At 42.6% G+C, this 27,977-nt stretch overlaps 1 protein-coding gene across 1 annotated transcript; it reads right to left on the bottom strand.

Moving 5' to 3' along the window:
• dnah10 (dynein axonemal heavy chain 10) lies at positions 1–27,977 on the bottom strand (the record flags this gene model as incomplete). The annotated part of the gene is made up of 78 exons (XM_083905135.1): positions 1–147; positions 247–392; positions 1,190–1,370; positions 1,846–2,013; positions 2,095–2,306; positions 3,068–3,199; positions 3,283–3,454; positions 3,750–3,845; positions 3,916–4,125; positions 4,281–4,481; positions 4,699–4,882; positions 5,125–5,279; positions 5,363–5,517; positions 5,601–5,705; positions 5,800–6,073; positions 6,173–6,402; positions 6,510–6,789; positions 6,890–7,037; positions 7,155–7,376; positions 7,477–7,694; positions 7,778–7,914; positions 8,013–8,194; positions 8,311–8,485; positions 8,609–8,770; positions 8,862–9,059; positions 9,139–9,219; positions 9,303–9,506; positions 9,588–9,759; positions 10,018–10,206; positions 10,373–10,540; positions 10,619–10,712; positions 10,990–11,162; positions 11,244–11,504; positions 11,590–11,742; positions 11,825–11,970; positions 12,056–12,175; positions 12,262–12,478; positions 12,871–13,002; positions 13,100–13,222; positions 13,298–13,433; positions 13,521–13,679; positions 13,760–13,878; positions 13,993–14,184; positions 14,321–14,467; positions 15,161–15,349; positions 15,437–15,589; positions 16,095–16,229; positions 16,332–16,515; positions 16,588–16,857; positions 17,242–17,465; positions 17,564–17,797; positions 17,899–18,021; positions 18,100–18,333; positions 18,425–18,581; positions 18,892–19,103; positions 19,197–19,375; positions 19,493–19,595; positions 19,708–19,824; positions 19,907–20,065; positions 20,146–20,625; positions 21,246–21,402; positions 21,485–21,692; positions 21,780–21,944; positions 22,037–22,188; positions 22,285–22,463; positions 22,559–22,711; positions 22,790–22,966; positions 23,344–23,514; positions 23,609–23,803; positions 23,900–24,098; positions 24,912–25,102; positions 25,268–25,498; positions 25,691–25,848; positions 26,040–26,253; positions 26,357–26,472; positions 26,556–26,664; positions 26,772–26,881; positions 27,755–27,977. The coding sequence occupies 78 exons, from the start codon at positions 27,975–27,977 to the stop codon at positions 1–3; spliced, it is 13,737 nt and encodes a 4,578-aa protein (XP_083761261.1).

Here is a 27,977-nt window from a genome sequence, read left to right as displayed (position 1 = left end):
TTAGTCAGCGTTGAGCAATAAACAGACTCCCTGCAGCACCCAGTGGGAGATGTGCACGGTGGTGAACAGGTCCGCCTCAAACACCAGACCCACACCCATCGCATTCCTCCGCAGGGACGTGGTGTACACCGGCGTCCGCAGCGTATTCTGTGTCACGATAAACAGAAAAATATACAAAACGACTGTTAAAAAAAAAGAAATATTAGAAGAGTAATAAACTAACGTGTGGAGGAATGTATCGCACACCTGGAGCGTGAGATGACGAGTCTCTATGGGAATGACTTTGAGAACGGGCATTTCAACAACCAGGGCTTTTGGTTGACTCCTTACTAAGCAGCTCTTCTCCATGTCCCAGTCTGCTCCCTCCAGATAAAGACCAGACACATAACAGCCTGCAAGGGGGAAAACCATCACCAGTGTTTACAACTCATCACCAGTAAGGTCGTGACACAAAATCTGTATTTTATTAATTCACAAATGCAAGTTCTCCCCGTGGGTGTTCTCTGGGTTCTCCGGTTTCCTCGCACAGTCCAAAAACATGCAGATTTGGGGATTAGGACAATTTGGACACCCTGACTTGACCGTAGGTGTGAGTGAGTTAATCTTTTAGCACATAGAGTCCCCAGAGACAAGCTGAAACAAGGACAATAAATGGCATAATAAAGTTCATTCAGAGCAGATTTGCCATAATTCCCGACATCTTATCACAAAATTATATATTGTAGATGAAGACACACCTAAAGTTTTGCAATCTTTCACTGACTCAATTATCTCATGGAAGTCTGGCACAGAAATGATAAGCCACAACCCATCCATGCTTGCAGAGACTAATCCTATGGTCGATGTTCCAATTATACCCAATTTTCATACCCTAAACTGCACTTTTACCACGTAAACTAATTATGAAACATTCCAGAGCAGCATCACATTTGTATCGTTTTCAGTCTTGCAAAATGTCCCAACTTATATGTACAAATGTGCATGTTTTCAAATATATAATTAGAATTAGTATTAGCTCTTATTTGCATTTGCATTTAACCCGTCCTTTTCTACACACCAGTAGTGAACACAAACAAACCAGGTGCAGGAGCAGTGGGCAGCACTTATCTATACAGCAAAGGCGGTTGGGTACCTTGCTCAAGGGCACTTGACCTGTCTGCATCATGCTGCATAATAAAAATGTTGTTACCCTGTCCAGGTCTGTCAGAGACTTCTTCCTCGTTGTGGTACTGGGTCACTTGTGTGTAGAGTGTGGACAGATCCAGGGGCCAGCCATTTTTCCTGCATGCAGCCTGGATCAGGGCTGTCAGGTAGGATTCTGGGATATGAAGTCCTGACAACCACATGACCTTTGGCTCTCCTTCATCCACCTGACGGACACAGTATTTCAGAATAAAACAAAAGGCTACATATGAGAAATCATGTGTGATACACTGAACAAATTTCAAAATAAAAGTTCACCTGGTGCCTTAAAAAGAGTTCACAATACATATTCTTCCAACACAGAAGATGAGAAGAGGTTGTTTAATTTATTATATATTATATATATATTTTGCTTTTTAAACTTTCACCAGATTACATTAACTTCAAGTTAATTGAATTTAAGTCAAGTGTTTTAAAATAGATTCTACTCTGTACTAAATGCAAGGGAATACTGTCACTATTAGCTCCACCCAGCCCTTCCATTCCTTTTATTTATTTATTTATTTATTTTTTAAACTTATAGACATGAGTCAAATTGTCATTAACCACTTGGACAAAATTCACAATTAATCAATGCAATAGGTAACCGTAAGCTAAATAACTTTTGAGAACTGTTTAATGTCCAAAAATGTCTGTCCTCACCCAGCAGCTGTACTGTTCATAACGCCTCTTAAAATGGCTCATCCAGTTGCCGAGTGACTTGAGCGTATCGGGCGCCAACTTCTTCCAAATGACAGGTATATGACCGTTAAAAAGGGCCCGAGCGACCTCGTCCAACTCGCTGCTCATACCCACCTCACCCGCCAGAGCCTATACAAGAGAGTGAGAGTGATAATAAACTCATGTGAGGCACAAACACGCGCGACACCCCTGTGTTTTTCTGTGTCTCACCCTCTGCAGCTCGGCCAGAGAGCGCTGCATGCGAACCACGAGCTTGTTGAAGCGTTCCAGTTCCTGAAGCAGCACCACTGAGGTCGGGGAGATGTCTGAGCCAAACTTTTTACGGATCACGTCCATGTCAAATAACTTTGGAAGCTTGTTCTGAATGTCCTGGGCCACCTGGCTGATGTACTGATCCCGACTGATGCTTCCACCAGATTCACCTGAGGCAGAAGAGAGAGCGTGTGTGTAAAGACAGTAAAGAGAGGAGGCAACGTTCTTTTTCTGGATGTTACTAACAGAGATGCTCTCTGAGTTCAATCTGGAGGTAAGTTCAAAAGAACAGGACATACTCTTGAGAAGGAAAACAGGTGCAATAATGTAATGCAATATAATGTAGACATGTAGACAATACAACATTAACCTTGTGTAATACATGGAGAGCTTTACTGTACCAGCCCAGGTTTGAGCAAAACTGTTATTTTCCACCCGCAGCCTCTAAGGAGGTAAATTAAAAACAGAATAGGACGCAAGTGGAGCATAAAACCCCAAGTCATGCAGTCTTACAAGCATTATCATGTCCCCACAGGGCACAAACACACTCTCTCACGCATTCTTCTACAGCATTCTTAGTGAGGACATGGTGCGTGTCCTAAAATGCGGTTATCAATCATCCAGGTTATTAAAATCTTTAGTAGTTAGCTGTAGGTATTAACCCTTAAAAAGCCATTTAAAGTTGTGAGGATCAGCCATGATGTCAATGTCAAATGTCCTCACAGAGACAGATTTAAGTCAAAATGTGTCCTCAAAGCCTCCTACTATAAAAACACACACATTAAGTTTGTACATGTATTCAAGGATTTTTTGGAAGCTTATTCTACTGATTTATGGCCTCAAAAGAAAAAGATGACTTCCCAAACAAAGTTTTGGAAATCATCCTGTAACGTTTCTTCTCTAGAGATGGAGAGAGAGACGCACATCATACCTGTCTGAGGTTGCAGATCGATGAGGTGAGTCCACATGTCTTTAGCTGCCTGTGTGTAGTATCCTATCTCTGCATTAGAGTGAAGGCCCAGCACCTCTGGAGTATTTGACAGTGGCAGGTTCTCAATCTCATCTGTATCATGTGTGACAGGGTAAATGTGTGAGTGAATGACAGAAAATCAACTTCCCATTTAAGTACGATCATGCAAAACTGACCAACATATGTTTTCTTGGGCCCATTGAGAGGGATCTTGTAATCGACATCCTTGTTGTTGAAAAAGTGGAAGCGCCGGAAAGTGTAGAAGAGGAAATCTCCAAAATACTCGTCCATGTAGACGGTGAGGACCCTGCGGTCAAAGCTATCGATGGCTCGTCCACCGTACATCACCTATTAAAACATTATAACTATCAGAATACACAGAATATCCAAGCCTTAAGTTTAAAAGACAAACAACAAATAAGTTAAACAAAGGCATAATAAATAGTGTAATGAACCAGCTATTGCACAAGTTAAGCATTTAAAGCACATTTAAATGTTTTAGTCAGGTTCAGCAGTGTTGAGTGCAATAACAGCTTGAGTTTGTTTTGGCTCTGGTTGTCCTATATCACCTCCCCGAGGGTAACTACTACTAGATATTAGAAATGTGGTTTATTTTATTAAAACAGAACGGATTTAGCCTCACCTCCCCAATAAGATATTTAAGACTACCCCAGGGTATATCGCTGTCTCCCTGCTGGTGTGATTTGGTCAGGTAGGTTTTCAGGATCTCCATACAAACCTGTTGAGTATAGAGTATAGTGTTTAAAACACAGAAAAGTGAAAAATTATAAAACTTTCAAACAACTTACAGAGAAATCAGACTCGTTGAAGTCATACGGGACGTTCCAGCCTATCTTGCCGTATTTGCGCCTCTCTTGCACCACGGCGTGGAAGAACGCCAGCACGTACACCAGGCTGCGGAACGCAGCGTGTGGACATTCAGTCAAGGTCTCGTGGGAGATTTTGGAGAACGTCGCTCTCATGTTGAGCTTGAGTCCATTGGGAGGCTCCGTCACTACCTGCACACAGTAATATATATATATTATGTAAGCCTAAGATTTCACTGTAACTGAAATGGGATTTGAAAATGGTTAAATGAAGGTGCAATATAAAAAAAATGCAACACCTATATAAGGGGCCCCTAGTGATGTTTACAAAAAGGCTATAGTTTCACCTTTAGAGACTTTTGCAGGATTCCAATGGGGAAATCCTTGATAGGATTGGTGGTAATCCACAAGCGGAAGTTGGGATTGGGCTTGGTGATCCTCTCTAATGATTTTTCCAGTTCCTTGAGCCACTTTACCAGCAGGTGGCAGTTCTGTAGCATCAACCACTGACCCCGGGACACGGCACTCTCAAGCAGCTGCAGCGCTACCTACATCACAAGTACAGAAAGTGATACTTCATCCACAGAACAGTACACTGTATGCCCTAAAAACAGTATTGTATCTACTTTATAACAGATAAAATGTAAAGAATACCATTGCCAGTTTGATTACCACGACAGTCTGAAAGGAAAAGGGTGATCTTCCCCTGTACTTTCAACTGACTACACTTTATAGCTGCAAAATGTACAAGTTCTGATTCCATACCTTCTCTTGGCCTTGACCCATAGCCAGAAACTTGAACTTGCTTCCCCCAAAGCCCGATCTGTCAGCGAGTTTCATCAGGTCACTGGCTGGGTCAGAGCCAGGACTCAGGATGAAGATGATGGGGGAGAACGGTGTGCTCTGTTCATTAATGGCATCAAAGCTGATCACAGGGGGCTGCACGTATCTGAGCAGAAAGATGTAGATGGAACTGTATTAAAAAGTTAAGGTATCCAAACAAAAACAAGAATCATGGCCAAAGCAGGTGACTTTTCAAAGCTGTAATTGTAATATTGTCATCCTGAGATATTTGATAAAAAGCAGTATGGAGCGTCTATAGCGTCCTGTGAAGAATCTCATACCATCACATGCCTACTGTACATAATTATGTGTAGATAAAGAAACAAAAGCAAATTGATAGAGCCTCACTTCTCGCCCATGGTGACGGTGACGTAGTCGGTCACAGCTCTGTAGACTCTATCGACGCGGAAGCAGCGCAGCAGCAGCAGCTTCTGGAAGGCGGACAGCTTCTCCTCATATCTCATGGGGATCGGAGCCTGCTCCGGGCCGTCTAAGTCATACCACTGCGGTGAAAAAGGAATCATGGATAAAGTCTCACCAGATTTAATTAATGCTCATCACATGTCACATCACCGGGGGCACTTACAGTCATCCAGTCAGAGGAATTGTTCTCCACGTCATCAGGCAGAGAGCCGAACTGCTCAGGAAAGAGCTCTGTGAGTTTGACGATGTCTTCCCAGCCTTGGTCTGGAAGCCAGTCACATGGCTTTTTCCGCTTGCTCTTTTCCAGGGACAGATTACCTTCACACATGCAGTGGACAAACGTCAACATTTGCCTTGAACATTGAGTGTGAGTGTCTGTTCAACTTTTCTGACAATCTTACCTTTGATGAAGAACTCCAGCTCTTCCTGAAGAGCTCTTCCCTCCGCCTGCTCAATCTTGATGGTCATGTTAAATGAAAACAGCAGCTTGTGTCTCTCAAACAGACCTAGGGATAAGAAGTCAGTTCAAGTAAAAACAATCTACATCCTATATATGAGCATTCTCTGCGTTTTTCTATTATCCAGTGGTAATTATTTTACCTGTGCAGCCATAGTTATAAACACTATACGTCAGTGTGCTCATGATGTTCTTCAGTCTTTGACGTAGAACAGGGTCGGGCAGAGATTTGCGCAGTGAAAAGTCAAACACCTCCAGGTAGGAGGCGAGAGAGTACTGGTACATGCTGTTCACCAGAGACATTTCTGTCAGGACAAAGAACAGAATAGCACCGCGCTTGGCAGCCGGTCGGTAACCATCTCTGAGTTTGTCGATGTCCACGGCTGTCTTCTCTGCCAACTTTAGTTTCTCAAAGACCTGGTGATCACAATATCAGACAAAGAAAAACACGTAGGACTTTTGGTGTCAGTGAAATTACTGCTTTTCGTCACTGATGCTCGCTGTAGCCAAACTGACCTCGCTGGATTTTGACTTTGTCTCCTCCAGTGTGTGAACCAGCTCTGTGTTATCCAGTATGTTGCCTGTAGACGTGGCCAGCTCTCTGAGCAGGGAGTCTCCGAGGTTTTTGAGCAGCTTCTTATTGTTGCTCGTCTCTTGGATCAAACGCTCACGCTGCTCCTCCAGCTCCTTTTTCTCAAAGCCCATGATAACACTCAACAGCTGGTCCTCCAGACCCTTAAGAGTCACTATAGGAAACACAATACACATACAAAGACAAACAAACAGAGGATTTTGAACTTGCTGTTCAAATGCTATAGAAAAAAACTTGAATTGCCATGTGGAAGGATCTTACCAGTATAGTTTATGACCATGGATTTTCCAAACACTGATGGGGAATACTTGGGGTTGGCCAGTTTGGTGGTGAGATACAGCTTAAAGTTGGGATCATAGTCCACCTCCTTGTCGCCCAGCATGATGACCTGTCTGCCCTCTCCTCCTTTTACATTCTTCTCCAGGACATTGTCGATCACAGGGTCGATGTACTCGTCCACATCTTGGAACAGGAACGGAAATCCGTATTTGACGGCCATCTCTAGCTGCTTCAGGAAGTCTGGATCATTTAAGGACGAGATCTGGAGAAACAGGAAGACATGTTGGCGCTCTTTCCAAAATGCTGACTCTTGGTCTGTTAAAAATCATCATCCTGGGACTTATATTATATATTATTTGTACCTTGAGGTTATTATTTTCCTCTTTCTTCTTAATCCAGTTTAGGGCTTGCTGCTGAGGATCGATACACAAAGGAAAGCGGCTCCCTCTGGTGGTGAGGATCCCATTCTGGATCGACAGCTCATCTGGAGGCAAACCCTCTGAGCCCCATCTGCATTAACATACAGGCTTTATTTAACACACACATATACACTCTTAAACATTTATAATGGCTACTGCAATCTTCTTTTTTTTTTAATCTGTTGAAAAAGCACATAATCCTCCTCACCTGCTGATTTCTACTTCATCAGTCAGGAGAGTTTCCACTTTGAAAGGCTGGCTCAGTGGGATTCCTCTCTCTTGCACATCCTTGACCCATACTTGATACACCATTTCATTCCTGAAGTCCCAACTGAAGGCTCCTTCATAGCTCAGGAAAGCAGCAGAGATCAGACAGTCGCCAAGGAGACGCACGCGCTTCTGCTTCAACTCTTCCAAATCTTGCGTCCACCTGTGTGGAAAACAGTGAGTTATGAAAAGTCAAATGGAATGACTGAGAAACTGTCTCTGTAGGACAGGTTGGGGGTCCTAGTGATCCTTCACAGCCTCACCGTTCATTCTCAGAGCTCAGGCCTGAGATGAGTTTGTCAGCAGCGATCAGCCTCCTCTCCATGACCCCGGCCTCCTCCTGCAGAAGCTGTTTCTCCCCAATAGCAGCTTCATACTTCTGCCCGAGAGCCTGCAACTCCTTCTGGATATCATTAAGCTCACTCTGAATGTGCTCCAGCTCCTTCTTACTCTGGAAGAAGTTCTTCTCCAAACGTGCTACCTAGAAAATATATGGGAAATGTGGCTGTTTAATTTGTGTTCCTTCATCCCACGAATTAATACCAGAGTTAGACCCTGCATTACCTTCTCTCTCTTGGGTTTTATCTCCCTTGAAACCTCACAGTAACCAATTATGGCCTCGACAAACTTGAGCATTCCTGACCCCGCTCTACTGATGGCTTGCATCTCCTCAAGGCTCGTCTGGAGGTTCTTCAGGAAGCCTAGCCAAGAAAACAACAGTGGTAAGCACATTCACACAAACACATGTATTATTATTGGTTATATTTTTATGGCATGTTTTAATTGATCGTGAACTTACCTTTGACGGTCCTGACCTGGTTGTTACTTATGCCATCGCAGTCCATTTCCATCAGCGATCGCAGGAAGTTTGCCTCTGACATCATCCCCTTGGCTGACTGCCAACTGATCTCCTTGTGGCCGCGAAGCACCAGTATGCACTCACAAACCACCTGTACCTGTTTGGGTGGCTTGGCAAAGGATCTGCGCAATGAATCAGCAAAAAAAGGCAGATTGAAGACAGAGGGTAGAAGAACAGTTGGTGCAGTTCAGTCTTTTCAAATGTGTTAAAGCTGTAGTGAAGAATTTTGAGCATTTACCGGATCTCTGTGACATCAGATTTTTCCAGGTCCTGCAGGGCGTTGCGGGCGGCCTCTAACGCTGGCAGAGCCTCAGCCAGTGAACTTTCAGCTTCTTTCTTCTCAACAGCGATCACTTTGTTTTGCTCTTCGATCTCTTTAGCTTTGTCTTCTGCCAGGGTCTTTTTCTCCTCAGCTGGAAGGGAAAAAAGTTGTTGACAAGTGGCTTGTCTAACACGTGTGTTTACTTTTGGAAGTTTACAGTACAACTGTGTTTTTCAAACCATATGTGTTTATGGATACTCAGTTAGTCACTGACCTACTGTGGTGTTTGTGGCAATCTCATTTAACAGTGTTTCACAAGCGGTGGACTTCTCAGCGAGTACCACCTTTTGTTCTGCCAGCTTGACATTAAGCTCAGCGAGCTGCTCACTGGCCTCCTTCAGTTTGTCCAAACCTCCCTCTAAGTGCTTGCACTGACCTGGTAGAGGAAGGAACACATTAAACCAAATAAAAGTCTTTCACACATTGATAACGAGGAGCTACATTTAAACCACATTCCATTTTCTCACCCAGGATGCACTGGTCCTTCTCCTCCAAGAGTTTAGAATAGGTATTGATGAAATCCAAGTAGTTCTTCGGAGTGACGTAGTTACTGCGTCTCAGTTTCTGGAGGAATATTTTGCTGTAGTCGCCCACACAGGTGTGGACCATGCAGACATGAGCTATCACATCTGTACTGTGGGCCTCAGGAATCATTTGACTTCCACCTATGATGAAGAGAATTTTCACATACCTCCTGCTGCAAGTCATTATGAATTTTAGAAATGTGTGCAAATAATTACAAACCAAGGAAAGACTGAGCCACTGCATGTAATGCCTGTTGGGGCCATGGCAGGAACCAGTCTATGACAGTGTTGTTCATCAGTCCTGACAAACAAACAGACAAACTGTTGGTGAAATGAAATAAAAAATGACGCTACAATTACGAGAGACCTTACAGAGTATTTCACCTGGGAAGTTCCTGCAGCGTGTCCTCAGGGTGTCTCCCACAGGAGACATGCCTAAAACAATATGCAGATTGTTGGCACTCTTGTTGACAAAGTGCTGCCACACGCTTTCTTTAGAAGGAGCTGCTCCCGTCTTTAGAGCCTCATCACGAAGCTGGTTGACTATGGACTCCTTCTCATCATCGGGGAACAATGCAGGGACGATACCTGTTATTAAGAGAGAGCATCATTGAAAAACACTAACAAACCATGAGCGTGGACAGTGGACATTTTAAAGTGAGGAGCAACCTGAAGTGAGCATGTTGTTGATGAGTTCCAAGAAACCTTCCTCGGCAACATGGGCGTCAGTAAAGAGGAACACCATCTTCTTATCTTCAATACCGAGCTTCCAGTAAAGCGTCTTCAGGTCCTCGCGGAGGTTTGACTCACTGTAACCTCTGCTGAGTGTTATCTCAAATATCTGGAAAAAGCAAAGTTCCTTTGATATTGTGCCTATTGTTGCAGATTTCTTATTACATTGGATTCAAATATTCAAAACATGAGATTCACATTCCCACATGGTTTGAAATGAAATATTTGGTGTGTAATTTGTTAATATTTGCTCTGCTACAAATCGCTCTGCCTTTTATGTGTTTAAAGGGTAAATCTAAAAAAATAAAAGAATGTATATTATATCAATTATCAGGTATCAGATGGCTTGTGTCATGTGTTTTCCAACCTCACAGCCGGCAGTGAAGGCAGCGAGCCTGGTGAGGGACTGTTTGCCAGAACCCCCCACACCGACGAGCAGTGCGTGGCCACGATCGACACGGATAATGCGGTGCACCCGAGTCAGATGTTCCAGAGCGTCATCAAACAGCACCAGGTTCATCCTTGACTTGTTCTCGTTGTATTCTTCTAAAATTTCCTGCAGAGTGAAAAACAGTGGTCTTTTATTCATCCATTCATTAGTTACACCAGTTATCCACAGTAGAGTTGATGGAGAGTTGATCCCATCTTATACTAGGTGAACATGAAGCTTTATACAGAACGAAAATAAACATTAGAAATTGTTAACATTAACATATTCATACCTGAAACAGGGCTTTTGAAGCATCATAGTCCTGTATGTCCTCATAGACCCTTGGTTCACTCTCACTGAGAGCATTCCTGTAGTCTCCAAAAAGAATTGGGTCCCTGATGACTGCCGCCATGTCCGACTTAAAATGCTCCTCAATCAGGTTCTTTATGTGGCCTTGGACCTGACAGCAAAATCACATTTGTCTTTTAGTATATTACACGACATGTCATGTATCTATATTATAATTATGATTATTTACCAAGGCTTTGTCAGTCTCATCAATGAGTCTGTCATGGAAGATTCTCAGGCACTCGTTCCTCCAGACCCGCACAAATTGGGTGACGGTCAAAAACCTGTGAGAGAGAATCTGGTAAAGTAGTGTTTTCCCAAACCCACTTTTTAAAGATGACAAACCGTCATGACCCAACTCACAATATAAATCACAAAAAGAGCAATTAGTGCATAATATAATATTTCTAACAATATTTTGAATAGTTTAACTTGACATTTCCAAAGTGAGATGTATTCTGTATTTTGTTTGATTAATGAAAAAATAAAAACAGTCTCTTTGAAACATAGAGGAGAATGTCTTTGTTTACGTGTTAATAGAGTGAATGTGGTAGATGAGACCTGTCTGGTTTGGTGAGGATCAGTCCACTGTAGACTCTTGACAGGTCCCTCAGGTTAAAGATGTAGTGGAACTTGGAAGGAGTTGGTGGCAAATCTCTGATGATGCTGTTGTACAGTTCCAGTGTGCAGGAGGTGACTTTATCACAGACCTTCTGTATGGCATCCTCAAATGGCTTAAACATTTGTTGAAGTTGATTAATATCACGTTTCATTGACTGAGATTCTGAGACAGGTGAGGGGGAAAAGATACTCACCATCGCGTGGCCCTTGATAATAGAAGCGTAGATGAGGTGAAGTGACTCCACTGAAGGGAAGGGCATGCTGAAGACACTGAAGAGTGAAATGAACCGAGGATCCACCTCGTTCCTCCCACCTCCTGCTTTTCCCATGGCAGCGATAAAGCCGAGGTCCTTGAGGACTTTGTAGTTCAGCTCTTTTCCTCGGTCATAGATGCCTCCTCGATCCAGCAGGAGCTTCAGAAGGGCGATAGGCTGTTGTGTGTCATAGTTATCCACCTGAATGAGCAGATGGCATAAGGTTAAACATACATATTGTATATCATTCACCACAGAACATTGGTGAAATGCTTGGAGCAGGTACTTTTGGCATATTCATGTCATCCATAAAGATCAGCAGTCTCTTTCCCATAGGAGGCCCGTAGAGCTCCTTGGTCCTTTTCTCCACGTTGGCCTCCAGGTTCCTCTGCACGTCCATTGACGTTGTTCTGGATGAGAAGTTGATGATCATAGTGATCTAGAGTCAAAAGGGAAGAAGTTCAGAGAATTTAAACTCAAATAATGTGATGTTAGATGACATGCTTGGACAGTAAACGCACCGTCGCATCGACAGTGAGGTTTTTAAGGAAGTTATGAATGGTAGCCGTCTTGGAAGTTCCAGACTCTCCAACCAGAAGCACAGGCTGCTTTATCTTCACCATCTGTTCCAGGATCCAACTGGCTCTCGTAGTGTCGATAGTTGGCACTAAAGCAAAGATTACAGGAATTTAAATCCATGCTTGCAGGACGGTGTCATTTTTTAATTCGCAGCTTAAATAATCAACCTTTACCTAAAATATCAGAAAACTTCATTTCAGGGTTATGAATGTATTTGGTGACCAAGGAACTCCAGGGAACCCACTTCTCCTGTGTGCCATCAAAATGGAAATCATACAGAGTCGGCAGGTATCCTGTATGAACGCAGACATTGTGTTATCACTAACAAAAGAGAAAGAATACAGCAACTATGTATGATGAACAGAAGTTTGATTTTTACCTGGAATCTCCCCAGGTCCAGCCAAGGCTTTCTCATCATGCACCACAGTTAAGCAGGAAAGTCTTTTGATGTGCTCATCGAATACGATCCTGCCACTCTCCAGTAACGTGGCTCCCAGTGAGCAGTACAGAGCTTCCAGGAAGAAACACTCCATAACTTCACCACTGTTGCTCTCAGACTCGAGCAGCGAATCCAGTGTCAAGCACAGCTGAGTCACCTGTACGTAAACAACAACATATGCACAATTAAAGGGGCTGGATGTGAGAAATGTATCATCGTAAGTCATAAAATGAGCATTATGTAAACATAGATGAAGGAAACATGCTGAATTGAAACCTTGGCTTCACTGATGACAATCGCGCAGCCAGTTTATTCACATTTTTAATTTTCACAGGGGTTTCCAGCAACAAACTGGGTCAAAAAATTACTAAACCTAAAAAGCCTCATTACCCCTCTCATAAAAGTCTCAACCAATGTGGATCATCTTGTGCAGGACAGGAAGCAAAACACAACCCTGACATCACAATACTAATCTTAATTATATTTTGTATGCGTAATTACAACAATGCAGGTAAAGTTGCACATATGAGGAACATAAAGTCAACCTACCATGTTAAGATCAGTCTGTGGGACAACAGTCTTCAGTTTCTGGCCCTGTTTGCCTTCAACAATACCATCCACAATCATGTCGATACAACTGTGCACATATTTCTCAAACAGTCTGTTAAGCACTTCTTGTTCCTAGAAGAAGAAAAAAATACAAAGACACTTGTGAGATTTTATCAAATAATATTCAGGACAGTTCATAAATAGTGCAAATGTGTGTTTTTCCCCAAACCCTTTCAGGTCTGATGTTCAGCCATCTCTGCCAGTACGGGGTGTATCGCAGGTTTTTGGGGTCAACAAAAACCATGCCACAGCGGGAAACAGTAGCAGGGGAAGCATACTGGAGATCTCCGACCTGAAATGGTGAAAAGCTTCTTATGATATACTCTGAAAAGCACAGTGAGATGACTTCCAGCTGACAACACTCTACCTCAAACAGCAGGGCACAGTGACTCTGTAAGCGTATTCGTTCTCCATTGGCCAGCGTGAGGAGCTTGTTGTCATCCATCACCGAGTTCATGTTCTCCACCCACAGAGCGTCCACATCACCATCAAACAGGATGTACCTGTGAGACAGATATTGTTCTTTGTTGTATTTCACAAAACATCTGCACAATGTCTACACCGATTATTTGTGGGTTTTCTTTATCTACCGTCGCTCTTCTTTGTCTGTCGGCTTGTTGATGTCACGGAAGATGTTGGATAAGATGCCGTCAGTCCAGTCTCGAGTGTCAGGGTCCAGAACACCGTACAGTTCAATGACACTCATGGCTTTAGGGTTTAGGGGATATACCTTGGTTTGCAATCCCATTCTAGGAGATAAAAAAAAAGGTCACAATTGACCACACAAAAAGGTCAGGAAATGTTGCAGGGGTGAACAACTGATAATAACCTGGTCTGAGCTTGGCATAATGTTCTGATGACAACTGATTTCCCTCCACTGGTTGGTCCCACAACCATAGTAGTGTGTCTGGTCATCATTGTCTCATAGAGCTGCACCACTTTATCCACCTGAAACCATACGGAAAAACACATATTGTCATCTAACACCGCATATGCTGTAACCAAATCTTTGTTTAATTAATGTAAAAAATCATGAATCTCAGAAAAATCCATGTGCGACACCTGGTTGGGCAGTATGACATATTTGTTTTCCTGCAGTATCTGTTCCACGGCGTCGTTAAACTTGGGATAGCAAACGCGAGGGCAGTCCAGCTGAGGGAACAGGTCCGAGATCAGCCCGAGGAACAGAGGCACGTCCTCGAACACAAACTTGGGAAGGTTCATGTCCCTGAGAGCACGCATCAACACCACATCCTGTCAGGAGCAAGAGCCAGGATGAAACAAGACGACAAAGCACCACAATCCCATGGATAATAACACTTTGGATCTAATTTAAACATGAGGTAAAGGTTTTCCATTCACCAGACTGTATGAAAATGAAACTCCATACCTCACTGAGGTCTGGAGAGTCTCTCTTTAGTTCTCCCGCCATCACTAACACAGACTTCAGAGCTCTCAGGCCAAAGTCGTAATGAGACTGCTTGGACAACTGCTCACGGGCCAGCTTATACAGTACTGTCATCTTCTTTGCCAACACCTGAATCAAACCAAAGTGAAGAGATAACAATAATAATAATTGTTTTTGGCTTCACAATAATGCACAAAATATAACATCAATGTTTCAGGTTGCTATAGCAGCTCTAGAGCACTTTCCTGAGGGCAGTTAAATACATTCTTTAAAAAGAGGATGAAGTATTTTGTTACACTCGTCTCAGCTGCTTCTGTTCGCTCCCAATGATTTTACTGGTAATATTAATTATTTAAGACATTTTGTTTTTGTTCTCAGCCCCCAGACGGCCATAAACATCTTCATGAAAGTCAAAAGCACTTTTCGACAAAGGCTTCTGTAAACTGAAAATCCCCAACCATTTCCACAGGCTGCTCACTGGTCAGAAAAAAGGGACATTATGACAGATATTGGGGCAATTGACAGAAATAAAATACTGAATAAGAAAAGTATGCGTGCAGTTCAGCAGTAAGACACGGTCAGTGTAATAAGAGTTTAATCCTTGCGTACTCTTTATGAAAACATAACAGTCAAATAAGATATATTATCCTCCATTTTATCCTCCAGTGCTTGAATTAATATCTTTGTGAGGTCCTAAAAATTTCCTTTTCAGGGTTAAGAGCTGGTTTAAAGGTTAAGGTTAGGCACTTTAGTTTAGTTAGGCACTGTGATGTGTCCTCACTAAGATATAAAAACAGGTGTGTGTGTGTGTGTGTGTCTGACCTTGGCCATGAGAAAGCCCTCAGAGAAGAGCATGATCTCACAAATCTGCTGCAGGTCGGGCACTATGACCACCACAGGCCTGAAGAGAGCTTTCACTGACTCTGGCAGCTCTGTGCGTCCTGCATAACCCGGGTTCATGGTGATGAAAATCCCCATGCGGTTGTCCAGGCTGATTTCCTGCCCTTCAAACTGATTCAAATAGTAAGTAGTTGGATCGGGGAAAAAACTGTGTTTTGCATTTACATCTTTACATAAATCTTTCGACAGCGCACTTACATGAAACCGTTTAAGCTGCAGAATGAGAGCATTGCGAATGGTCTGGATTTGGGAGGAGATGACCGACAACACTGAGGCATCGATACGATTAAACTCATCGAAGCAGCCCCAGGCTCCACACTGAGCAAGGCCGGAGAAGATCTTACCCACAGCCTGCACATGAAGTCAACTTTTGATCAGAGAACATTTAAAAGCATAGGTATAAAAGGTATACAATCAATAAAAACATAGGCCAAGGAGAAGAGATGGGTCTTTAAAAGTGATTTAAAATGTTCAAGGGTGGGGGCAGATTTCATTTCCATGGATAAATGGTTCCAGAATTTGGGAGCAGCTACAGAAAAGGCTTGATCCCCCTGGATTTTAGTCAGGATTTTGGCACTAAATTCTAAAAGGACCCTGTTATTAGACTCGGGATAGGGTGTGAAGACGAAGTTCAGAGAGGTAAGATGGTGCCAAACCATTAAAAATCAGTAATATGATTTAAAATCAATCCTAAAATGAATAGGAAGCCAGTGGATGGCGCTCAACACAGGTGCGATGTGGTCTATTTTCTTTTTTCCTGTCAAAAGGCAAGTGACAGCAGAGCTACTGGACAGATGACTGAGCAAAGCATATATATTTTCATTAGCTGCTAACTCTTCAGTTGTAGGCTTCTTACCATGTAGTCCATGCCCTCACCACAGTTAGTGACCACACAGAGCAGGCCTAAAGCCTTGGCCAGATCTTTGGTGGTCTCCGTTTTTCCCGTACCAGCTGGTCCAGCAGGAGCGCCACCCAGGTACATGGAGAGGGCCTGCGTCAAAAAACACAGCCACATTCACAGACGTCGTTCAGTTAAAACTGACACTGACACATTTTGTTTTGTGGACGCAAACGTGCAAAGCTACTGGCAGACCTGCGTGAGGGTGAGGTAGATCCTGTCTGTCAGCGGGGTGATAACCAGTCGACCGTTCAACCCCATGTATTCATATCCATACGAGAACGAAGCGCTGCACTGGCGCACAAATAGGTCGTCTTGTTCCTGGAGCCAGTAGAATCGTAGTTGGCTCTCCCACTCAAACTCTCGTGCATCCATGATACTGAAAGTTTATTTTTATTATAAATCTTTTCCTTCAAATGTCATATGCATGTTAAAAGTATGAAAGGTCTACCTGTTGAGAACAAAGTTGTCCACGATATCTCTCGCGTGTACATCAATGATGAGCACGGTGTTGAGCTTCCGTCTGTCGTTTTTCTTCATCGGTTGTGTTATGCGTGTGACCAGCTCATCGATCTGCCGGTGCATTTTCTTAGCGTAGTTCTTCAGCGCGAGCTTCTCCCCTCCCTTCACCTTTTTAAAGACGTCCTCTACCTCCCAGGTCCACCACACTTGATTGGCAGCTAACACCATCATACCCTGGTAAAGCAACATCCAATCCACCCTAAAAGAGACACGGGGAAAGAGAACACATTCGCTGTGACTCATTCACAAGGAATAGCACACAATCAGTCTAGATCCTTGGTTCTCAAACTGTGGTAGGTGTACCACCAGGGGTGCGAGAGCTTCCTGTTGTGGTACCTGGAGAAAAATTAGAGATAATGTTCTACTCTACATACCAGGGTATGTGATCATACACTGAAATCGTGTCATTATGACAAGGACACATCATGATATAATGTATTCCATAGCCCATTACTCTACCTAACCTAACCTCTAAGTGTATATTCTTAATCCTTACCTAACCTAAACCTAATTCTAACTCTAACCCAAAACCTAACATGAAAAAAAACCCTTTAAAGTTGTGGGACCCAGACAGAATAGATACCTGCTCCTGTCTTCACAGTAGTGGAAGATTGCTTCTTTCGTAATCAGCCTATTGGTCCTCCTCATCTCCAGTAATACTCCTGTCATCCACTCCTCCACTCTGCCCTCCACTGGGACGGACTTCCTCAGTTCCATCACCTCACCCTCAGCAGACACCATGGCTCCAGCTACCGTCTCCCCGTTGCTTTCCACATCAAACCTCAGGGACGCTATGTTGTCATACATCTTGTGGAACAAGGAAAAGACGAAGAATTGCAGCCAAGTAACACACACACACACACACAGACACGCACACATGGAAAGCGTTATTCTTGATATGTTACCTTGATCATGTGCTCCTGGACACAGGCAGGGTCACTGCTGCCCAGAATGCTGAGCAGTTCATCATCAGAGATGAAGAAGAAGCGTGGGAACGTGTTACGTTTAGAGTCCAGGTAGTCGCTCAGACTCTTCTGGCACTTCTCCAGACCATCGCTCAGAGCCTGCAGCTCTGTCAGCCGGTTGGGAACCAGGCAACATCGTTTAATGTTTGGACTCCTCACTGTGTCACTCATCATCTACAATTAAAAAAATTAAAAATTAAAAATATAGATTTTATAATTCTGATTATTAGAGATTATTTTTGATTTAATTAAGGTAAGGGTTTGGCAAAACTCACCTCTCTAAACTTTTTGTCAATGTTGTCAAATTTCTTGGCTTCTTCAGGTAACTGGGAGCGAATGTCTCCACCAATGAATATGCTCTCCAGGTACATCCATTTTCGCTGTACCAGCAACCATACCTGTGCAAGAAATATAATCATTTTAAGTTGGATCAACTTAAGTGTGACATGACAAGAGGGTTATCTGCCCATACTTACCTCTATAGTTTCACAAATAAGGGACAGGTCTTTTTCCAGTTGTTGTATGGTGATAAGGAAGTGTCCAACAAATCGACTGCCTGCCATGCTCTGCAGGTTCATTGTATCATTCTCCAAATTCAGCAGAATCTCGTCCACCGCTCCCAGAATAGATCCACGTTCCTGAGTCCCTTTGAAATATGGCTGTACACTGAACTTCAAGTTTTCCCAGGTCTCCACCACCTCCTTCACTCCCTGGAAGTACATGTAAATATTTATGCTTTTCACCGATTAACTGATCCCTAACTTCAGTTTAATCAGGTCATTCAGAAAGACGGAGACTTGCCTTCTCAATGCTGAGCTCCTTTACAGCAGAGGTCACAATGTCACCTATAACGTTGGCATATTTATGCAACTCCATAGCAAACATGTTCTCCAGAGTGAAGCTGTCGGGATTCATCTCAAAGGCAGTGCCAGTCTTTTCCATCAGTTCCTTCCAGTGTCTGTGGCACAAAATGTCAAAGTTTTATTCGCTCTCTTGAAACTGTAGTGCATGTTTTTAAAACTACATCAAAACATTGTCAAATGAGTTGCACACAGGAAGTGATTTGGACATTGCCCACAAAAAGTTTCTGAAGTGAATTCCACTGGTCAAAAACCCAGTCTTTCAAAAGTTTGATGAGGAAACGCTTAACTCAGAGAGAAGCCGAGCTTCCCTGGAAGTGATGTTTTTGCCACATTATTCCAATCACGTCACAGTAGTTTCAGTTCAACCAAAGTAACACAGTGTAGATTTAATATTTGATGACTGACCTGTCTCTGAGGGCCTCGTTCTTCAGGTCCAACAGAAGAGGTAGAGACTCCCTGAACTCTTTCATGCGTCCCTCCAGGAAGAAGGCGACGGGTAGTCCTCGTACATCTTTGGGCAGCTGCCTCAACCTTTTGATGAAACCTTCAACGCCGTCCTGCAGCAGCTGAAGGTTTAAATCCACCCACAAGGTCTCAGACCACTCAGCCTTCGTGTCCTGGATAATTCAAGGATAAACATCAAATACTTCTGACTCAAGTATTTTGTCTCAATAAGAAACTGACATTTTTAAACAGCCAACATATCCCACCTTCTGAGCTTTATACAAGTCATATATTTTTCTCAAGTTCTTCATATCCTTCTGCATGTTGATAACCTCTGGGTACACAGAGACTTGCAGGTCCAACAGCTTCTCCGCATTCGATAACTCCTGCCATCCTGCCATTATCTTGACAAGGTCTGCTTCATATTTTCCCAAAATATCCAGTCCTGCAAAGACCAAGAGACACAACATAAAATCAATCCTGAGATGATGATTATTTAAGATTTTTTTTGGGAAGCTCTGCTTTGTATTACTGTTATGGAGCTTAAAGTGTTCAAGTGTACCTTTGTCCAGATTATCTCCCAAAGCTCCAGGTCCATGCATGTTGAAGCTCTCAGCAAAGATCATCACCTCCTGCTGAAACTCTTCAATATTTTCCGCTGTAGTCTTTGGGTGTGACGAACACAAGATGAAGAAAGTGTAAATGAAAATCTCTAAAATACTGTTTGTGACTTTAATTTTTTCTGTTCAAGCAGAAGGTGTAGGTCTGATGTCTGACCTGAGTAAATGATTTCTTGACATTGGTCAAACTCTTGTCGACTTGTCTGGATTCTCTGAACAGGTCAGTCCACATCTGGTCAACACCTGCCAACAGCGTCAGTTCATCCTCTACAACCTGTGCAAAGAAGAGAGAGCATAAGAAGTGAAGCTCAAGAAACAAGTTGTGAGTACAGTGCAAACTATATAACACACATTACCTCCACTTTGTACATCGCCAGGGTTCTGTATCTTTCCTTGATATCAACGATTCTCATCTCCACATCGAGGGACATGTCTCTGATGTCTGAGATGGTACCAAGGACAGACTTCAGGTCTTCAAACGTGTCAGGACTTTGTTTCAGCTTTGCAGAAAGATGCTTTTGTCCAAAAAAACAAAAACAAACTTAAGTATAGACGACAAAGAAATCCAAGCACAAACTGTAGCATGTATCAGTACCATGAGTTCATCTCTCAAGTTGTAGAGATCCTCTTTGGTGGGCTTATTGAGCAGGCTGCCTAGTGAACCGATGTAGGACTCCACAGTCTTCTGCACCGTGTGAACCAGAGGCTCCAGATTCAGATAAATGACGTGGTCCGTCTTAAAAAGCTGCTCCGACATCACCTCCTGCCTGATGCGAGAAAGGAACTGCAGCTTGTCGTCGTACATGACGCAGGACGGCTTTCTCTCTGCAAATTTCTCATTGCTGATCAGTTTGTTCTTTTCCCAAAGAGGCCGATAGCGCTTCCAGTGGTTCAGGTAGCGATCCACGGAGAGGAGCAGCCGCTGGATGTTCTGGGACACCGTCATGGCACTCTCGTTAATCTGAGGGTGCTGGCACACGTCAGTGTAGAAGCTGAATGTCACCAACTCGTCTTCCCCTCCCGCACGCTGTGGCGGGCACTCGATGCAGGTCCCACGCATCCAACGCACAAATTGCTGAAACACATAAATTTGGCCAGAATTACATCATATTGTTTTGCTACTGGTGCAACAAGTACCACATTTTGAGATCCATGGGCTTAAAACTCACAATTTTATTCATCAAAATAGTTGAATAGAAATTAATAGAAAATATAGATTTGAGTAGAAGATTTGAAATATTTGATTTTTATTCCAAATAATAATTTTGCTTTCGTCAAAGAACCAGCAAAACTGCTTTCAGCTGTGCTAACATAATTGCACAAGGTATCATTAGAATACTGGAGAGATGGTTTCTGGAAATGGGCCTCTATACACCTATGTACATATTCCATTAAAAACCAGACGTTTGCAGCTAGAATAATCGACCACATTAACAATGTATAGAGTGTATTTCTGATTAAATTAATGTTATAATCATTGAAAAAAAAAAGTACTTTTCCTTCAAAAATAAGGAAATTTCTAAGTGACTCTTAACTTTTGAACGGTAGTATATGTTCTGTCTATCACCTACCAAGGGGCAAAATACTTAAATTAGCAGACTCTGCTAACACCAGCCTACTTACATGTGTATCGGTCTTCAATATGCTCTGACCACTTTTAAATAAATATAAAATAAATAAATATGATGCTCAAACCTTGGTGCTCTCCACACAGTCTCTGACACACTGCATGAGCAGCCAGTAGATCTCTTTGCTTTGAGGCTGTAACACAATCTTAGGCGCAGACAGGATGGCATCGACTTGGAAAAGCTCAGCGCTTCCCATCAGTGCATTGTTGAAGGCCTGAATGCTCCTAAATAACAAGGCCGACAACATAAATGTCAGCTGACGAGACAGTTATTGTAGAGAGAAGTGATGAAATATTGTGTAATTACCTCAGCACCATCTTCACAAGTGAGTCCAACACCTTGCGTTCCCAGTACGTGTAATAATCGCTCATACATGTTGCTTTACCACTGCTGGTTTCCATGATCAGATGCTCTGTTTTTGTGATGAGGGGTCCAATGTCCACGTACTTCCTGCTCAGCAGATTCACAGTTTTCACCCGCTCTCGCTCCATACGCTCACAGAACTCCTTGACACCTTGGGAAGAGAAAAAAACATACACAAATAATTAAGTGAAAATTGTTTACTGTAATAAATAATATCCGTCTCATGTTATTATTCTACCTGGTAAGTCGTTTGATTTATCTGGGACTGGGAATTTCATCAAGTTGGCCATCACCATGGACTGCAACTTGGAATCCATTTCCGTTTCGTTCTTCTGGATCTGATTGACGACTGACTCAAACTTAGACACGACCTGAAGGCCTTGTTTGATGAAACTGGGAATACCTTAAACCGAGGAAAACAAGTGATCTGATTGAGTGAAATTAAATTAAATGGAATTACACAGACACATTACACACACTCTGTATGCAGCATACCCAAGGAGTACCAGTTGATTCTTTTGCACCCAGAATGCATCACTTCTTTGACCGCTCTGATGTGCTGAGCCAGCATAACGATCTTTGGCTCACTCAGGCTGTCCATGACAGAGTGGTAGCAGCTAACAAGGTTGTTCAGGTCATCGACATACCTGAGGTTAAACAAATCAGGGCCGATATCAGTGAGTGGTTTTATTGTATGGATTAGATTAGACACTGCATTCTTACTGGTGTGTTTTCAATATTACCTGATGAATTTGTGCTTTTGCAGAGCAACATTTTGAGCGACATCAGGAACAGGGTAACCCAGTGACCCAAGGTTGAGGGTCTCGGATATTATTTCCCTGATCTCTGGAGCAAAGTTAACAAAGAATCGTGCTCCCTGCTGAAGGCCACTATCAGACGCCGGGACGTCCTTAGAGACAGCCTGCACCAAAAAAAAAAGGCACATCAAAACACAAAAGGAATCTGCCGTACATGAGCGTTAGAAGTGAGTAAATAGTGAAAGATGCTTACTGGTTCTAACAGAAAGGGGATTTCAGGGGTAACCACGACCAACAGATTTTTTTTCATCAGCAGTGGTAAGTTGTGCTCAGTCTCAGCCAGCCACTGCTCATATTTCTTCGCCTCATAGTCCCTGAACTGCAACGCCACTTGTGTATACTTGTCCTTGGTCTGAGCAGAATGAAATGAGTGTGAGAAAGTGACATTTTGGTGCCTGTATGTCCTTTGTGTGACGATCAAACAACTCACCACTTTCCACTTTTCACTCTCCTGCATCTCCGGCACTTCCAGGAAAGGAAGGATGGTGTGTTTGATGCGGTAGAGAAGAGATCGGACCCATCGGATTGATCCGGCCACAGGAGGCTCATTTTTACTGAGCGGTGGTTTAACCTTGTTTGCCTTAAATATTTCATCTATCCTGTCCACCTACAACAAAAAGTACTCTCTATTACAAAATATAATCATGTGTTTTTTTGTTGTTCTTTTTAAATATGCAGCTTTATTAGTAATGTGCCGTTTTGAATATGAAGTGAAAATCAACATGACCATTCTTATGATTTTGCTAACATTTAAGATTAAAGCCAATATAAGGGTAAGAACATGCCAGGCAGCATACACAGCTACAACTGTGCATAATTTACTACTTTATTATTGCCATTTTTAAAGGGCCCCCTAGTTTTGCTTAGGGCCCCATGAAGGCTTGTGCCGGCCCTTGACATTATTAGATATTGCTGTCACATGCTTGGATATTCCATAGACATTCAAATAAAAAGCCACATTTTCTTGATTTCACACTGAAATACCTCTTTGCAAAACTGAGCCAGGATGTCATTAAACTTCCTCATCAAATGGTGACTGATGGCCTGTCTGGAGCGGATGTGTTTGAATTTCAGGAGCATGTCAAAGGCAGCGGCCGAAGAGCGCAGCGTCTTAAAAGACTGATCAATGAAGCTGATCGCCTCCCCCTCAATAGCCTGTGGAGACAGATTAATCACTTGAGAAACAGCACAGAGAAAAGTGTGCGATTCTGGTCTGGTCTGATTTGGTGTAAGACTAAACTTCACACACCTGAGCTGTTGAGTCAAAGTCTTGCATGATCATTTTCCAGCTGCTCTTCTTGCCCATGTCGAAAGGATTAAAATGGACTTCCTCGATAGGCGAAACGAGACTGTCCACCCTGCACAGCACTTCATCAATGCGCTTTTGGTCACGGGTCACACCTTTCAACTCTGGGCCAAAGATGTTGTAGAACTCTTCCAAATTCTGCACCAAACAAAGGCAGGAGAATCAAATCTGAGCAGGATTTTCATACTTCTATCTGTCTGGATAGTGAGTGAGAAGTTACTTATGTGCACTGACCTGCAAAACATTGTATAGATCTTGGCAGATAGACGCCATGTAATCTGTCCTCTCAAACAGCCTCTTGCGGTCAAATTCCCAGCGTGGACCTCTTCCCGATTCTTCGATTTCTGCACGCACTTCAAAGTAGGATGACTTCCACTGGTCCAGAACCTGCTTAGCGTCATGCACCTTGGATTTGGACGCTTCCTTCTTTTCTCTGCGTAGGAATAAGCACATTCAAGCAACATTATCATGCTGCACACAGAAGAAGCAGAAGAGCTTAATTCTACTGCTCTAAAATCCAGTTGCTTTCTGTTTGTAGACTTAATATCACATAGCTGAAGTTTGCATCCAGACTTTGCAGCTTCCTGGTCAGCAGTTAAGAGGAAAATTAAGGGAAGAGTAACTTACAACAAAAGTGCGTTACTGGTGTTACATCGGGCTAAATTGTAAAACCTAACTGTGCTTTGAGATGCATTATGACAATTATAAAATATTTTTTCTATTTGACAAAGTTAAGAGCACAATCCTTGTAAGTTTCCCTCAAGTTTCTCCTTAAGTGCCTGCCAGGTTGTTGTGAATCAGGACGCCAACTTCAACGCTAATCAACTTAGCTATCTTGTTTATTTCACATGCTTTTATTGTGTAATAAGACTGCAGGTCTGGAATAATGTCCACTCTGGTTATTTGTATAAGTGTGAAGGATCAGACATGTTCAGTCTGTCAGATTATGTGACGTATTGCTAATCCCTGTGGATTAAAAGTGCACAGTGAACTCTTACAAGCTTGAGACCAGCACTAATGCCGTTCAGAATTTCTTGCCAACAGGGCGGCGTGAGTAAACTGTGAAGTCCAGAGCTCTTTTGCTTCATAGAGTGCATACGCAGAATGTTACTGTACATTGTTTCTGTTCACAAACACTGAACAGAGGCAGAAATGTAAAATTAATTTAAAAAAAACTACTGACTTATGGAACATATTGACATAAAATATAGCTGACTGTAAAAGCTCCTGATGTTTCCACACGTACTTGAACATCGTGTTGACGTCAACGACTTGAGACACACGCTCACACAGCTGCCAGGCGATTCGCTCCATGAGAGGAACCATGCGTTCGTTTGTGTTGTAGTGGCGAGAAATGATCCACACTATCTGCAGGCTGTCCATCAGGGGAGGAATCGTCTCCAGGAGCACACTGAAATTTGATCCAGTCGCCAGATTCTATAACAACAAACAACCAGTGACATTAAAAGACGGATATTGATTGAAAACAAAAAAATGTCGGAAAAAATGCACAAAGCGTCCAATAACGCCCGGTGGTCGCACTGTTGAGCGTTGGCACGTGCAGAGCAGAATAAGTCAAAGTGAAGAATGTTCAGCGCTCACCATGAAGTGTCTTTCCAGTGTGCTGAGGAAACGTAAATTATCGTCTGACTCAACACAGTATTTATGAAGTTCAGCAACAGTTCCCTCCAGGGTCTGAACAATGCCGGCATCTGCTTTGGTCATCACCTCCAAGATTTTCTTCACCAGCGGCTGCTTGAGCTGCTCGCTCAGAGCACTCAGGATGGACGCGCGCTCCTGCCAGAAAGCTATCTCGGCCATAGGGCTGGGTGCCTGGAGGAAAATGGAAAGTGAATGTTTCAAAATTGAACAATGGATATAACAGCGCATGTTATCTGTTGCTCTGGCAGTTAATCCTGTTGATAATAGCCGAGATATCTCAGGAGTAATACTACATGTTGCTTGGCTTGGCTTGACCTCGACGTCGTTCATCTGAAATGGACGTTTTTGTTGACATGTACAAACCTGGGGCTTTTTGTTTTGCTGCTCCTCCATAAAAATTGTAATCTGAGTCTGCCAGTTCATTACACACTGCTCCAACGTCTCCAACAACTCCGGATTAGAGAGGAGCACATCCACGTCTGGCTTCAGGTCAAGCTCGGGGATGTGCAGGGTAAACTCATCTGTGGCAGAGAGACGGACCTTTAGATTGTTTATATTTATGAAATATTCTCTTTTCTTCTTTTTCTTTGTCTTCTGTGAGTCTTCCAGGTTCCACCACAGCATATTTTTTTTTACCTCCATTTCTCCCTATTATCTCTGTAGCACTGATAACAGTGTGTGAACTCAGCTTGTATTCCAAATAAAAACAAACCTTGTATCTGCAGGTGTTGCAGCGACGTGTTGATCAGTCCCAAGAACTTGTGTGTCCTGTTGAGCAGCTCATCACGCATCGGGACTCCATGGCTTGACTTAGCTGAACTCTCGTCTCCACGTCCTCCGATGCTCTCCTGAGAGGACACTGCCTCACTTTGATAACCTGCACCTGTAATCTTCATCTGGTGCACAGTTAACAAGGGTATATACACCTGGATAAAAAAAAAAAATTATTCTTCTCAAATGATTCTTATTAATCATATTCTTATCATTCACAGTTCAAGTGATTAACACTGTATTTGGTTGTGGTTTTACATTTGCCAGTTTGCTCTGCAGCACAAACAGCGGGTGTCCACTGTGCATGCCAATGTCAAACAGCCTGGGCATCAAGATGTCCGCCTCAGTCATGTCCAGCGGTTCAACAATGGTCTCTAATTGAAACACAGATTATAATCTCTTGGTTAATCAGTGAATATAGTGAAAGAGAGGCTTTACTGTGATGATTCTTCCTAACCGTTTATGTTCCTGATGAAGTAGAAGACAGTGGATTTCAGAAATCTCTCTGGGTAACTGTTCACTGCGACATGAAGCTCAATGTGATAGACAACCTGGACCTCAATCCTCTGAAAACACAAACACAGAATAACGCCACCTTCTGTTCATTACAGACATATGTAATCAAACACAATCACAGTGTGACAGATGGTACAGAGCAAAGTTTCCGTCTCACATGGCTGGGAGGTCCTTCGTCTGTGTCCTCTGTGAATGAAGATATCTCTGCTCCACTTTGGAGCCAGGACTTATTTTCAGGATCTGATGAGTCTCCATATTTTGTCCTTTCTGTGGTGATAAACATTTCACTGAGATTTCACTTGGAAATTCATGAAGAAAACCTCAGTAAAACCGTGCTTGAACCATGTTTTGTGAATCCTTATATTTATGACTCTTAACTGACTTTTTCTTGAACAGAGGTTTAAAATTTGGGATGACAGGAGAAGAAATATAGAAATCTGAGATACTACTGTATGACCCCAGCTGCATGGAACAGAACTATGACAACACCTAAACTAGGGATGTGATGAACTTCCAATATTGGAAAAATGTATCTGAAAATGCTGTCTACAGTGCAAAAACTGATTTTTAAGAAAGTAAAATAAGCCTTGTTTCTGCTGAATTTTTGTTGTGTTTTTTGCATAAAAAGAAACCTTGTCGTTATAGATCATTACTGTCTGGAAGTTGGTTTCAAGTATTCTAGCCAAGCAACATTTGCTTACCACATTGGCAGATGTGCATCAAGATTTTGGTAATAATACCTTTTTGTAATCTCAATAATTTGTTAAAAAACCGACTTTGTATCATCTTTGTAACATTACAACATTTAGAAATGTATTTTTTTTGTAATGTCAGCAACATTTGATAGCGTTAGCATAGTACCATTATTTTGGTTACGGTTAGCATCATTGTGGGTTAACATTTTTAGTTTGCTTATTTTTACAATTTTGGACGTTTTTTTAACGTATTTTGTGGCGTCATGTTTTAGTAATGTTTGTAACACGATTTTCTAACATTTTATTTATGTTTTTGTAACATTAAAACATTTCGTGGCACTTTCATTGGTGATGTTAGCTCATCTGTTCCCGTAGGCTAGCAGAAAAATATATATATTTTAGTCAGTCTGACCGGAAGTTTGTCAAGTCCATTAAGAAAACTTACCAATAGGTATTTCCACTTCAATTTCCTCCTCTCGAACGGCTTTGAAAAACAGGAGACATGAAGGCGACTCCTCCTCGGACACAACGTTCAAAAAGCGGATGATTTTCTGCTCCTCTTCTCCATCTTCACGACTCAGAAGTTCGACGAAACATTCGTCGTTCAAATTAAAGCCGGCACAAACTCTCTGTCGGACCCACTCCACTCTCAAATCGTCGTGAACCAT

This window comes from Microchirus variegatus (genome assembly GCF_963457635.1).
Source record: "Microchirus variegatus genome assembly, chromosome: 18".
In the NCBI taxonomy this organism is placed as follows: domain Eukaryota; kingdom Metazoa; phylum Chordata; class Actinopteri; order Pleuronectiformes; family Soleidae; genus Microchirus; species Microchirus variegatus.
Note: the sequence above shows the minus strand (reverse complement) of the source record. Positions and strands in the feature narration are given on the sequence as shown.